Source organism: Podarcis muralis, chromosome 5, assembly GCF_964188315.1.
Source record: "Podarcis muralis chromosome 5, rPodMur119.hap1.1, whole genome shotgun sequence".
Taxonomy (NCBI): Eukaryota; Metazoa; Chordata; class Lepidosauria; order Squamata; family Lacertidae; genus Podarcis; species Podarcis muralis.
Genome location: NC_135659.1, coordinates 87940997 through 87955288, shown reverse-complemented (window position 1 = coordinate 87955288; position 14292 = coordinate 87940997). Strand labels below are relative to the sequence as shown.

The window sequence follows — 14292 nt, the reverse complement described above, 5'->3', positions numbered from 1 at the left end:
TATACTATTATAACTAAGCCTAAGCACACATAGCAGAAATAAACAAATATTTCCTTGTCCTTTCTCTGTCTCCTGTGTGCTGAATTTTAGATTGTTGACTGTTTGGGGCATGAGAATAATAATACAAATCTGATCTATTCCTTTGATTTCCCAAGGAGATTGATAGTACTTGAATTTCCTATATTAAGCCCCTCTGCCTTCATTCTACAATCTAAATTGCAAAACATAAAAGTAATTCTGTTATGCTAAGGGTCAAAGGAAATTATCTTTGTGTATTTTTTTGTTAAATCCATACTCGTAATAATATCGTATAGTTTTCTCAAAAGTTATTTTTATTCTTTAACCGTTGGGTTTTTAAGCACTATTAGTTACCTCAAAGCATTGTCTTATTTGTTAACAAGTAGTAATATGTCTCATACTGATTTTTTTCCTTTTGTTTTTTGTTTTGAACCAAAGTGTAGTAGTGTGTTTGATTTTTCTGCTGGTGTAAGCCCCTTAACTTGAGATGAATGAAATGTCATTCTTGAAGTGTTGGCTATGAATTCTAGTACAGTGGTACCTCGCAAGACAAATGCCTCGCAAGACGGAAAACTCGCAAGACGAAAGGGTTTTTTGTTTTTTGAGCTGCTTCGCAAGACGATTTTCCCTATGGGCTTGCTTCGCAAGACGGAAACATCTTGCAAGTTTGTTTCCTTTTTCTTAACACCGTTAATACAGTTGCGACTTGACTTCGAGGAGCAACTCATAGCACGCGGTGTGGCAGCCTTTTTTGAGGTTTTTGAAGACTTTGGTGATTTTTGAAGCTTTTCCAAAACTTTTCCGACACCGTGCTTCGCAAGACGAAAAAAATCGCAAGACTACAAAACTCGCGGAACGAATTAATTTCGTCTTGCGAGGCACCACTATACCTTTTTGGGTGAGGAAACTTCAGTCTCAGTGATCTCTTTCTGGACTGGCTCATTGACATGTACATAAATACCATGTGTGGTTTCTATTGCTGAATGTTCATAGCCCAGGTATCTGGGGTTGCATGTGCATTTTCTCCTGCTAGACTGGAGAGTTGTACATGAAGTGCCTAATAGCTGGTCAGTTGCTAGCTTTGAAAGCACAACAGACCACCTGCTTGGGGGAGAATGTGGAATTAATCCAGGCACCAATCACCTGTTATGTTTCAGAAATGGATTCCCCTCCCTCCAGTAAGTAACCCATATAATACAAAACAATGTGCAGCTGCATTCTCATGATATCTGTTGATGCCTTATATCTTGATGTTTGACATTGGTCCAAATCCCTGAAACGGTTAAAACTTGCCTCATTCTAGCAGTGAAATTATACTATTATCTTTGCCCTAATGCCTTTCATTTAGTTGATTGGGATACTTTGGAATCATAGTGGAACAGCAAAGTGTACACTTGTCTCCAGGAGTATAGTTATCAAGCCAATTGTGTCTTCTTACTTTTCCAATACCGTAGGTTCGTCAAGCTGCTTTCCAGTCCCTCGGGCCGTTTATTTCTACTTTTGCAAACCCTTCCAGTGCTGGTCTTTACATTAGGGAGGATGGGACACTTAGTATCCGGCCTTCCAGTCCATGCCCAACAGGCAACAATGCAAATGACGTGCTATCCAGGTACAGTGATTTGGCTTAGTTTAGTTCATCGCCTACTTCACATGTCACATTAAATCATGGTCTTCCGCCATCCCACTGCTGTTAGGAAACAAGCCAAGATCTGACTTGCTGTGATGCCTGAATCTAGGTTCGTGGTCCCCATTCCACCCCCCAATAAACCATGTGCAGTAAGTCAAGAACAAATCTTAGTTACTGTTTGTGGCTCCCTTGGAGTGAAGCAAGCCATGAACCTGGGTTCAGATGTTGTAACAAGCCAGTAAGTTGTGAGTTCACATTAAATTATAGTTTGCAGATTATATTAAACCATACTTAAAAACAAAGTGGGCCAACGGTGATTTGAACCTTGAACTCTATTCTTTGGTCCAAGACAATAACTGGTACACATATACACACCCATACCTTAAGTAGTATGGTGTCTTTTACTTGTTTTTCAAATCAATTAGTCTGCAGTTTCAATGCAATCCATATTTTTAAGTTCTTAAAATAAAGTGAGAGAGGGCTATTTAGATAACATAAACTTCAAAATACACAGAAAAGTGTCCTTGTGATAAAAGCTGGTAGTTTCATATGTCATATTTGCACACCTCAGTATCATTTAAGGACGTCTTAGGAGGTCTGAAGCTAACTTCAGCTGATTTAATGAAGCATCTTTGAAAGCAAGATTTTAGAGAAAAGTTGCAATTATTGCAGTTAAAGTATTACATAATATACTATGTTTAAGTGAAATTTGTTTTTTCAATTTTTTTAAAAATGCTGCTTCTGTTTTCAGTCCAGAGGAGCAAGTGGGGGGAAAATTGGAATCACTGACAGACGGGCCTTCTGCTAGCTGTGAGAATTCAAATTCAGATGCAACGGAAGACAGTTCAGCCATACAAGTAAACATTGGAGTAGATCAGACTATATTGACTCAGAGTGATAATGCTGATCCTTATGTGACCAAGGATATTAAGGCATGTCAAATCAACAGTTATCAGGAAGTGAACTCAAGGGTCCAATCAGCAGAGGATGTGTTCAATACCTTCTTATACTGGCGTCCTCCTCTTCCTGACATAAGTCAGGATCTAGCACTGCTTCAGTGCAAAACTGAAATACATGAAGAGAGCTGTCCGGTGTCGGAAGTTCTTTGTAATAACTGTGTTGCCAGCAGTGAGATAAAAAAAGTTCTGCAGAGTTTGCAGGAACACATGGATGACCCAGATGTTCAAGGTAAGATCTTACGCTCCTGTGTTCTTAGACCCTTCTTCAAAAGATTTTGCTCTGGGAAACATGTTGCTCACAGTTGTTTTATTATAATGAAGAACTATTCTGTCTTAGGATTGCATGCAGTTCCCTTTAACCACAATACATTCCGGCTACATCTCTCTATAGTTAACAAATGGGAAGTGCCGTCTGGCTCCAGCAGCATTTGATGAAAACTTATTGCATTTTACTGCTTGAGTTGTCGTAGATGGAAGGAGGGCAGTTGGGTTGGCACTTGGGTGCTGCCGCAGTACAGCCTTCACTGAGGTCCTCGGCTTCTTCCTGTCTGTTTAGCATTGCATCAAAAAGTGGACTGCAGCCCTGGAAGAAAAATGAGCCATTAGGGTTTTGAAGGTTGATCTCAAGATTCCTAATATCAGCTCTGAATTCAGCTGGTATAATGGCTTCTAGTGTAGTTTGTCTACAGAAAGCTAGATCAGGTGCCTGGTTGTTTGAACCTTAAATAAAAGCAGGATTTAAACACAGTCCTGTTTACTCAGAAGTCTTCAGTAGGGTTTACTCCTCAGTAAGCATCCATAGGATTGCTGCCTTAGTCACTTTTCTCCTAGCTGATCACCAAGGCAAAACTAAACTTGTCTTGTGTTGTAGTAGCTGTTGGTAAAACCAAGATGTATGGTATATATGATAACACAATAGGATCTAATAAATGAGGCATAAGAAATGAGAGCAGAGGGCAAAGCAGCCCAAAGTAGAAATGTGTTTATTAGGACCAGTAAAGAGGTTTTAGTTATTGTACTAAAAATAGAAATAGTGGGGTTAGCTTGGGATCCAAAAAATCCTGGGCCAGGCCTTCTCTACATCTGTGAACTTTAAATTTCTGTATTGTCATCTTTGTGGTGTTTTATGTATCTCACAGCAGAATCCCATACGCTTACTCAGAAGTAATCTTTTTGAATTCATGTAAATGCTTACAGGATTGCTGCTGAAAACCTATACTTAATCTGTAAATAAGTTATAATCTTTCAAAAATGCAGTTGAATCTAGAGTTTCCGTATAGGCACAGAGGCATTGATAGACAAATTTGTGAAGAATAGATCTTACCCCAAGAACTACTGTGTAATAAGTTAATATTAAAACTTTTGCAGTTCTCAGTTCAATTTTCAAAGCTTTGTTCTACTCCTTTTGAGAGGGGTTTTCTGACATAGGTTTTTAGGACTTGTAAAAGGAGATACATGAAAACAAACTTAATGGGACTTGTTCCATTTGATCAGCTCAGGTTCAAGTACTGTCTGCTGCACTTAGAGCTGCTCACCTTGATTCTGTCAGTTGCTATGAGATCAAGCAGAATGAAGAAGTCAATGGGAACTACCCAGAAGACACACCAGGTTTGGTCCTTGATCCCAGTTCAGTGAATGAGAGCACCTTATCATCATTGCCAAGCCAGGATGAGGCAATTAACCCACCCAGTCCAACTGTGATTAAAAATATGGTAAGTTTTGGTCATGGCAGGAAAAATAAGTGTGTTTTTCAGGGGGGGTTAATGGCTTGTCAGTCATTTTGTACCACTAAAGACTTCTACTTACTTATTCTGAATTGTAGCCTGCCACCCTGAAAATGCAGGGCACTGGGCCTAAACTTAAAATAGCAGCCAAATGTAACTAGCAAGAGTGCACTAAATCATGCCTGTGTATTTATCTAAACACAACTGAGTATGAGTACTGGCTTTATCCCAGCCCCTGGAAACCAGTCCAAATACCAAGGCCTTGCAATGCTTCAAATAAATGCTTAGACTGGCGGATCCCCAGGAGAAAGGAGTCTGAAAATTATAGATTGGCCATTGAGAATGGCACCTTCAGTAGGATGTAGGAAATGTTGAAAGTAGTATCATTACGGTTGGGGTAGAAGAACGAATGAACCATTGAATTTTCTACAATACGTAGCAGAGCAAATTAAGTATACATTCTCAGAACCCAGTTCCATAAATAGGAATAGAACCACTGCAAAACTGCCTCCAACCCAGAGCTGGTCCAGGGAGATACCATGATCAGTGGTATCAAAAGATGCTGGGTTATTGAGTCCCTTTGCTAATAAAGGCCATCCTTCTGGCCGATCAAGTAGCCAAGCTAGACCTGGATCCAGATTGAAATGGACCCAGAAGTTACTGGATTCCAACTCCCATAATCCACAGCCTTTGACCACGCTAGCTGGGGATGATGGGAGTTGGGAGTCTAGCAACATCTGGAGGACCATGTCCCCATCCGTGGTATTAGCAATCATTTTCCTCCAAGTGTGCCTAGAGCTGAGCCACCACTACCCTCTCAAACACTTTACTTAGGGAGGGCATGTTTGCAACCAGGTTATAGTGGTTGTATATCTCTGTTTCAAAGCTGGGTTTTCAAAAGGAGAGTTGCATTGCCCCTTTTATAAGGTTTCAGGCAACACCCCTCATGCAGTTGTGCATTCATCGTACCCTGGACAGCTGGTCATGTCCCCTGGCTACCTCAAATTAGCCATGACTGACAAGGATTGAGAGGACACACAGTTAGTCAAATCACTGCAAGCACCTTGTCCACATCCTCAGGCCTCAGAAGCTGAAAATTATCCCCCCAAAAGTCTAGGTGGTGCATTGGATACTTCATCAGGACTGATCACAACAGTGGCATCTAAGACTTTGCAGAGGTAAGTAATTTTATCCTCATGGTGCTTGCTGCTGCAGGCTTTTGAGAATTGTAATAACCCATTCACCAGGTTAGAGCTTAATAAACTTCACACCACTCAGTGTCATGGCAGTGGGGGCAGTAAAGTAGACCTTCACTGCCACCGAATAGGTATGATTGTGTGCTATAACACATGTTCAGTCATCTTATTTTTATTTACCCATCACATTTATATCCCACCCTTCCAGAGTGGCAAACATATTTGTATTAAAATTAAAAGTAGAATAATCACATTTAAAAACATCTAAAAGAATGAAACGCAATAAACCATGTAACCAGTTATGTGTTTCAATAGGCCAACGAAAACAGAAACGTTTTCATGTGGCAAGTTCTTTGCAGAGTTCCATGTCATTTGTGCTCTAGGCATGATCCAGCCTGCTCCATTGTCCACAACTACTCATAATAACATGGGCTATTGATACGATTGAAAGAGATCACATCAATGGCCCATTGCATCTTGCCATTCAGTAGCAAGACAAGGGCCTTAGTGGAACTGCCAGGTCCATCAGAAAATCCCCCAGAGCATTCATGAATTCATGGATTGCATAAGTCTCCAGTGATGAACTTCTGCTGTGAGACCACTGGGCTAGACTCACTGGGCTAGTAACAAACCACAACAACCCCATGGGTGTCATGGAACCTTTGAAGTCTCGTATGAATAGAGAACCTTTTCTCTGTGCTTACATCTTTGTATGGCTTAGCATAGTTTTGATTACATTTTTTAGCACTGCAGCATGGATTCAATTTTTACATAGATGTTCACTGTTCGTGTTGTACTGAATTTTAATGCGGTGCCCCAGATACTGTTTTGTTCTTTCCATAAATGCATATTATGCACTTTTACAGGACTCAGAAGAGCAACACAGTGGGGACAACAAAGCTTTAGAGGCAGAAAAGAATGATCCACTTCATGAAGAAGAGAAATCAAAATTACAGGTTGTTTCAACTATTTCTTAATGATGTGCTATAGGGAAGTTCATCTCCCATAAATTAAACATTTTGGACCAATGTCTAGAAGCCAGCCTTAGTATTTTGGTTCCAGTGGCGTAGCGTGGGGGGTGCAGGGGGGGCCGGCCGCACCGGACGCAACATCTGGGGTTAGGGCAAATCCACAGGTTAGGGGGCGCAAATCCACGGGTTAGGGGGTGCAAATCCACGGGTTAGGGGGCGCAAATTACTTGCCTTGCCCCGGGTGCTGACAACCCACGCTACGCCACTGTTTGGTTCTGACAGAATCTGAAGTATAAGCTTTTTTTGTGAACTGCAATGAATATAGACTTAAAGGCTGATCAGGCCTTCTTTTCTCAGCCTGGTTATGAGCGTGGATCGTTCTTGGACATGCACCCATGTCCTGCTTTCTTCCTGCTCTGTCTCATTCACAAGCTTCAGAAAGTAACATGTGACCAAGGCCCTAAATCAGGTTTATTATGGGTATAATTTGCATAGTTAAAATATACAAACAAATTCTCTATATAATTTAATAATGCACACAAATTGCTATTTTCGGTTGTAATTTGTAACTCATATCCATCTGAACTTCATGTGTATGAACTATTTCCCATGATAGAGCTGACAAAGTTTGGCCTGCTGTGTATTCTGTAACTGCTGCTGTTTTGCACGTGCTTGTTTTCGCTGTGCAGTTGCCATCTGGAGCGGGGAGATGGAACGCTATACTTGAACAGATGTCTTTCAGTGCTGACACATTCTTTCTCTGGTTTAATTTATTATTATCATCAATAATTTATTTATTTTTTTGTTTCCAGGATATCATACCTCAGCCTTTATTGGACCAGTACTTATCTATGACGGACCCTGCTCGAGCACAGACTGTTGATACGGAAATTGCAAAACACTGCGCGTACAGCCTTCCTGGTGTGGCCTTAACACTTGGTAGGCAGAACTGGCATTGTTTGAAAGACACATACGAAACCTTGGCATCAGATGTACAGGTAAAGCACATGGCAGTCAAGTATCACTTAATGCCGCATGTTTTACAGGTGTATGTGTCAGATTTGTAAGGAGCATGAGATATTTAGTGCACATTCGTCTGTGCTAGTTTGCCTAACGGAGCCCCTAAAGTTCCCATCAGCTACAAGGACTGGGAGAAGGAGAAGCTTCATACAACTTAAACCTTTCAAATTCCATAAAGTGCTTGCTTTCCTCACTGGCCCATAATAAGATTACAGTTCATTTTAACTAATCCAGCTTCAGGCTGTCAGGATAGCAGGTTAAAGTGAGCATCTTGCCTAGCCAATATTGAGAGGTGCACATATGCACAATGCAGCCAAGAACAAAGTTCATTTTATGCTTAAAAATAAAATGTCCCATTTACTTTCCATGAACTCTGTGTAGCTTAAGATAAAATGAAACAATCCATATGACATAGTGTCTGCATGAGTCAGGTTATTATGTTTTTAATTAAACTTGCTATATATGTCCCTCCCTCTCAAATTCTTTTCGAGTTAAGAAATGATATTCCTGGCAGATGAAATGCTGGTGGTATTTGGGGCCCTAATCGTTTCCACCTTGAGGTGGAAGGCCGGTGAAAAATTCTACAGAGGTATAACTTTATGCTATGGAATGAGAGTAAGGAAGTTTTTGTTTCTTGCAAAGCTTCCCAGAAAGCACAGCTTTTTACTGTCTTCATGCAAACTATTCTACTATTGCCAGGGGGAAGCAGTGGGCATTATAGCTAACTAATCCTGTTATCCTCCTGGACCCTGTTGAGTTCAAAGACCAAGGATGAAGTTAGAATCTGGCACAATCAACTCAGGAAATTGGAAGGACAAGACAGAAGAGGCCTTTAAAAAAAGCTAATACTCTGTGCTTGGTTGCCCTCGTGGTTTGATAGCTCTTTTAAATTTGCTATATTTGCTCAGCAGACTTCAGTCTTGTTTTCCATTTTTGTCAACTTTACAGTGGAAGGTGCGTCGGACACTCGCTTTCTCTATTCACGAGCTGGCTGTTATTTTGGGAGATCAGTTAACAGCAGCGGATCTAGTGCCTATTTTCAACGGCTTCTTAAAAGATCTGGATGAAGTGCGAATTGGAATCCTTAAACATCTTTATGACTTCCTTAAGGTAGAAGGAGATAAGTCGTTCATGTTTGCTCTGTTTCAGCTATATTTTTCTTAGACGCATGCCCCTGGTCTAGAGAGGCACATGGAAAAGCCAAAAAAGAGGAAAAAAACGTTTCATTTCTGAAGATTAACTCCTCACTCTCTAACTGCACCTTCAAAATCTGCTCCAGAGGATTGGGGGATCTTCCAGAGCTGATTTAGGGAGTGCAATAAGGGCTGCAGGAGGAAGGAGAGGGAAGTGAAGTCCGGTTCCTTGAGCAGAAATCTGCTATCACAGCATTGGATAGCAACCCATTGTGTTGGTGTGCGGTCCATATCTGTATTGTTATGTATTGCTTCATATGGTTGAAGAAGTATCAAAAATTGATGTACCAATTGAATAGAGAGCCCAGATGTTAAATTTTTGAAAGGGAAACCAATTGATAACTAATTCATAAACATTTTCACCACCATCACCACCACCAGAAAATATATTTCCCAATCTGTACTTTCATAGCGGGCATAATGGATGATTTTCCATTGTTAATCATACTTAGAGAAGTCCCACTGATATCACTCTGTGACTGAAGGCCCCCTAAGTCTGTGTACCAGCCCAAACCTCTGTAATATCTAACTGCAAATGCTATATATGTCCAATGCAAAGGTGACCCTGGTATGTAGATAGTGTGCATACATAGGCCTTGCTTTTAAGTATTGTTTTCTACTGATACTGATGAATGGCTTAGGCAGCCACTGTACAGGGACTGTAATGTTTAAATTGGTCTTAAAATCATTAACACATTGCATAAAGAATTTGAAGTTATGTGAAACAATAATTACTGGTCAGCATTATCAGGATCTGCTTCCCAATTGAAATATCTGCAAATGTTTTGACTACTTGAACCTTTGACGAATGAAATGGGATACTTTATATTAGCCCTGTGCTTCCATTGTCAGAAACAAATTACTACTGAGATTTATTTGTTATATTATTGTCCTTCTGTTAGGGTAGTGTACATACCTCAGGGCATTGGGCGTGGTTTTCTTTCTCCCCATTTTATCCTAAGAGCCCTGTTTAGCTTAGGTTGAGGTCTGGTTCCGCCGTAATTGGAAGCCATGGTTTCCTACTGCATGAGCAGCCCTTGTCGGTCTTGGGTTTGCGGGCTTCCTTCTCTTTCTTCTTCTTTCATGTACCAGAGGAGGAGATTGGAAGCGTATCCTTCATATTTCAAGGAAGCCACAGTTCTTCATTACATCACAGCTTAGGGAACTGTGGCTTGTTTAGTAAGAACAAACCAGGATCAAATTGTGGAAGCTCACATGTCTGATGCTCACTATTGTTTATTCATGAAGTTACGTCTGAGCTGGCAAACCCAAGGTCAACAGGTTAGCTTCATGGCAGAGCAGGGCCTAAAGTCCAGTCCTGATCCAGCACTAAACTCTACAGCAGACTAGCATTTAACCTGAATGAGGAAAAGTTGTTCTTAGGAAAGAAATGTTTAATGCTTCAGAATTGTGCTAGATTAATATTGAATATGATCTACTAGTCTTCATGCTCAGTTGCTAATAGGTTCAGTTGTGAAGTATTAATTCATTTTGGATTTTGTTTTGCGGGGGTAGTTGCTTCATGCTGACAAAAGACGTGAGTACCTTTACCAGCTACAAGAATTTGTGGTTACGGATAACAGCAGGAATTGGCGGTTTCGTTATGAGCTTGCAGAGTAAGTGAAACTAGTTTCGGTTTTGTATGTATTTGCTATTTAGTGGTTTCCATTTGGCTTTGAATTATAGCAAGGGCCGCTTAAAAGCAGGACTATAAATCTATGCAGCTGATCATTCTGTGTAATAACACTGACATCTAGTGTAGAACCTTGTAATTTCAGTACAAGGTTCTCAGTTCTAAGCGACAAGTATCATATCCATTTACATTTCTTATTATGGTTGTAATATCGGCTGTGTGGATTCCAAAATATAAAGTGTCTAATAAGACAGTGGTAGTAGTTTGTACTTCGCTTTCAAAATTCGCTGATGTTCTAAACGCTACAGTACATTTGCTGATAGGAGTGAGACCCTAACACCTCTTCTCAGAGATCTGCACTGGTTTCCAATTTATTACTGGGCCAAGTTCAAGTCGTTATTGTTGCTATATAAAGCCCTTAAGAGCTTAATTACAAGATCCCCTTACCCCATATGTGCTCACTTGACAGCTTTGATTTGTGGAACTGACACCATTACAGATGCCACACAGCACTCATGCACTTTTAAGAAATTGTTCTTTCGGTGTGGCCCAACCGACACTTTCACAACAGGCAGGTGCCTTCACTGTATGCTTTTTGATGCCTGCTTGAAGCATTTTTGTTTAGGCAAGCATATCCAGACATGTTGATGTTGACGTGTTCTAATCTCTCTTTAGTTTACAGCTGGTTTTAATTGTTTTTAAAATAACTTGGTTTTTTACTGCTTTTATTTTAGGGTTTTTGTGTGTAAACGTCTTAGATGTTTTGTAAACTACTTAGATGAAATAGTATAAAATTTTTGCTAAATAAATTGCCAGGCATTGTTAGTCACCCGAAACCCCCTCTTGAGCAAGAAGGTAGAATGGCCATCCTAGTGGTGCAGCAATAAAACTGCTAGCACATTTGCAAAGCTAAGCAGGGTCTGGTATGATTTTGGATGGAATTGAGATTCCTGCATTGCAGGGGTTGGACCAGCTAACCCCCAGGCTCCCTTTCAACTCTACAATTCTATGATTCTTTGACCAATAAGACAGTGTTGTAAATTATTATTTCTCTTTTATTTTAGGCAACTCATTTTGATACTGGAGCTCTATAACCCCAATGACGTGTATGACTACTTGCGGCATATTGCACTAACACTCTGTTCAGATAAAGTTTCTGAAGTCAGGTGGATCTCCTTCAAGCTGGTAGGCTTTTTGTACTTTCCCTGTGTCTACATTTGCTATACATGTTATATTTTGTTTTACAAGACTGCTTTAACATATATATTTTTTCTTGCTGCCCTAATTTTCACTATACAGTGGTGCCTCGCAAGACGAAAAGAATCCGTTCCGCGATTCTCTTCGCCTAGCGGTTTTTTCGTCTTGTGAAGCAACCCCATTAGCGGCTAAGCGGATTAGCGCTATTAGCGATTTAGCGGCTTAGCGGCTATTAAAGGCTTAGCGGCTAAGCTGTTAAAAGGCTATTAACGGCTTAGCGGCTTAGAAAAAGGGGGGGAAAGCGGAAAAAAATGGCAAGACTCGCAAGACATTTTCATCTTGTGAAGCAAGCCCATAGGGAAATTCGTCTTGCGAAGCGTCTCCGAAACGGAAAACCCTTTCGTCTAGCGGGTTTTCCGTCTTGCGAGGCATTCGTCTTGCGGGGCACCACTGTAATTTTCCTGTGATTTGTCCTGTGTATTTAAAGACTAAAACAATTACTATTAAGGGACAAATATGGAAAATGTTGAGGCATTTGTTGCACCAGCATTGCCACCTTTAGTTGTTCCTATTCATGACCTGATTCTTTCCTTTGATTTCCCCCCCCCTCCAGGTTGTGGCAATATTACAGAAATTTTATGCAAACAGTGCAAACTCTCTGGGTTTAAATTTCATTAATGAGTTGATTGTGAGGTTCCGCCATTGTTCCAAGTGGGTTGGAAGACAAGCATTTGCCTTCATCTGCCAGGTGGGATTTTCTTTCTTTCTTTCATGACTAGGGTGTGAATAAAGAACAGAATTGCCTTCACACAGTTATACTGCTTAAGCTAAGCAGGGCATGGAAGCTAACTGGATGGAAGACTACCTGGGAAACTGTGTGCATGCTACTCTGAGCTGTGTGAAGTAAGAAAGGGATAGGAGTTATGACATGAACATCTACAGGAGGAACATGTATGATCTTGAATTAATGTAATGGAATCTTCTGCCTTTTAAATTTGTGCCGGTTTGGATAGATACTATACTAAGGCACTTTGGGGTTCTTAATGATAAAGGATTTAGTTTGAATGGTTCCTATTCAGAGGGGGCACCACTCATGACTGAGAGAACACAATTAAAACCAGCAAAAGAGTTCTCTTTTTTTTTTTGCATATAGATATTTATTAGTTTTCAGAAAGAAAAAAGAAAAAGACAGAAAACAAACATGACAAACATAAAAGTAACAGCAAAACACAGAGTAAACACACAATACATACTACAAAAAGTTATCACCTATCGAATTAACATTGTCATCTCTTTCTGGACTTCCTTCAGCCCGCCCGTAAATCTTCCGCAATAAAAATCAAAGATACACATTACCTAGTTTGTATTGTCATTATACATTCCTCTTCCTCTATTTTCCTTAAAACAATACCTCTTAGTCTTTCACAGTGCTTCTCTAAATCCCCTTAACGTTATTTGGCCTTTACTAATACATGCCAGGTAATCTACATATTTCTCCCAATCCTTGATAAACTTTTGGTCTCTTAGGTGTCTAATCTTTCCCGTTAATCTGTCCAAGTCCGCGTAATCTAATAACTTCACTCTCCACTCCTCTATTGTTGGCATTTCCTTTTTTTTCCACTTCTGAGCAAGAACTATCCTTGCTGCTGTGACTAGTGATCACTTTTTCACAAATGCAGCACACTGAGTTGTCATTTTTTTCCAAGCACTCCACCATGATGCCAAGGTCGTCTTCCTAGCCAGTCACTGCCAGTTTAGACTTCATTGATGCTTATGCCAAATTAGGCATTTTTGCCCCAGTGTAAGCTTTATGTTTGCTTACACTGAATTACATTTTCCACTTTACTACTCATTCGTCCAGTTTGGAGAGATCCTTTTGGACCTTCTCGAAATCCCTTTTTGTTCTTAATCCCGTAAGACATTATTATTATTATTATCTCCTTTTTGCAGATGGAAGCTGAAAGAATTTGTGGCTTTCCTAAGCTACTTACTTAGTGCGCAGCAGATGCCACCTCTTGATTATTGCTTTTATTGAAAATGATGCTTGGTGTTTTAGCATTTATGTGCGATGGGTTTCTCTTGCAGGCAGTCGTTGAAGAGGAGTGCATGCCTGCTGACCATTTTGTTGAACACTTGTTACCCAGCCTTCTGAGTCTGGCTTCTGATCCTGTGCCAAATGTAAGGGTTCTGCTTGCTAAAGCTCTGAGGCAAACATTGTTGGAGAAAGGTATGTTAATTCCTTCTACACATAAACTGTTTCTTAGCAGTGTGATCTCCATAGTTAAGTAATAGCGCTGGCTTTCGCTACTTGTTTCGGATTACAATTGTATTGTAATCTGAAAAACTTGAGCATTTCAGTTGTTCATTCCTTTTCAACAAAGGCCTTTATAGAGATGGTTACTCACCAAACACATACATCCTACTGTGGTTCACAGCTTTGACCCCTGAATTGGACTTGTGTCTTCCTGGTTCTGGTGTTCCAGAAAACCCAGTGCAAATTGAGATATCATCATAAGGAGAACCCTGCTAAGTCAGACTGAACATCCTTCTAGTCTAGTCCAGTTTCCCGAGTGGATCCCATTTGGCCTTCTCCTTAATGGCCTTTCAGCAAGCAGTAATTTGTTCATTTGTTTCTCCAGACTTTTGTCACTGTTGTGTTTCTTTCCCTTGCTGTACATGGTTTTAGGCTGCAATCTTGTTCCCCTTTCACCTGGAAGCAAGTCCCATTGAAATTGAGGGGACTTGCTTCTGAGT

The 14292-nt window shown here is 40.4% G+C and overlaps 2 protein-coding genes across 3 annotated transcripts in view; one reads left to right on the top strand and one right to left on the bottom strand.

The window, feature by feature from the left end:
- Positions 1-14292, top strand: part of LOC114599679 (serine/threonine-protein phosphatase 4 regulatory subunit 1-like) — a 41442-nt gene that overhangs the window by 23046 nt on the left and 4104 nt on the right. For both annotated transcript variants that reach the window (XM_077929311.1, XM_077929310.1), the window contains 10 exons: positions 1473-1627; positions 2397-2833; positions 4099-4316; positions 6391-6480; positions 7308-7493; positions 8464-8625; positions 10224-10324; positions 11406-11526; positions 12152-12286; positions 13624-13765. In XM_077929311.1, coding sequence (XP_077785437.1) covers positions 1473-1627; positions 2397-2833; positions 4099-4316; positions 6391-6480; positions 7308-7493; positions 8464-8625; positions 10224-10324; positions 11406-11526; positions 12152-12286; positions 13624-13765 — 1747 coding nt within the window. The remainder of the gene's footprint in view (positions 1-1472; positions 1628-2396; positions 2834-4098; positions 4317-6390; positions 6481-7307; positions 7494-8463; positions 8626-10223; positions 10325-11405; positions 11527-12151; positions 12287-13623; positions 13766-14292) is intronic.
- Positions 2813-14292, bottom strand: part of CIMIP1 (ciliary microtubule inner protein 1) — an 81969-nt gene continuing 70489 nt past the window's right edge. The window contains exon 4 of the mRNA XM_077929313.1: positions 2813-3187. Within this exon, the coding sequence (XP_077785439.1) occupies positions 3044-3187 (144 nt within the window). The 3' untranslated portion in view covers positions 2813-3043. The remainder of the gene's footprint in view (positions 3188-14292) is intronic.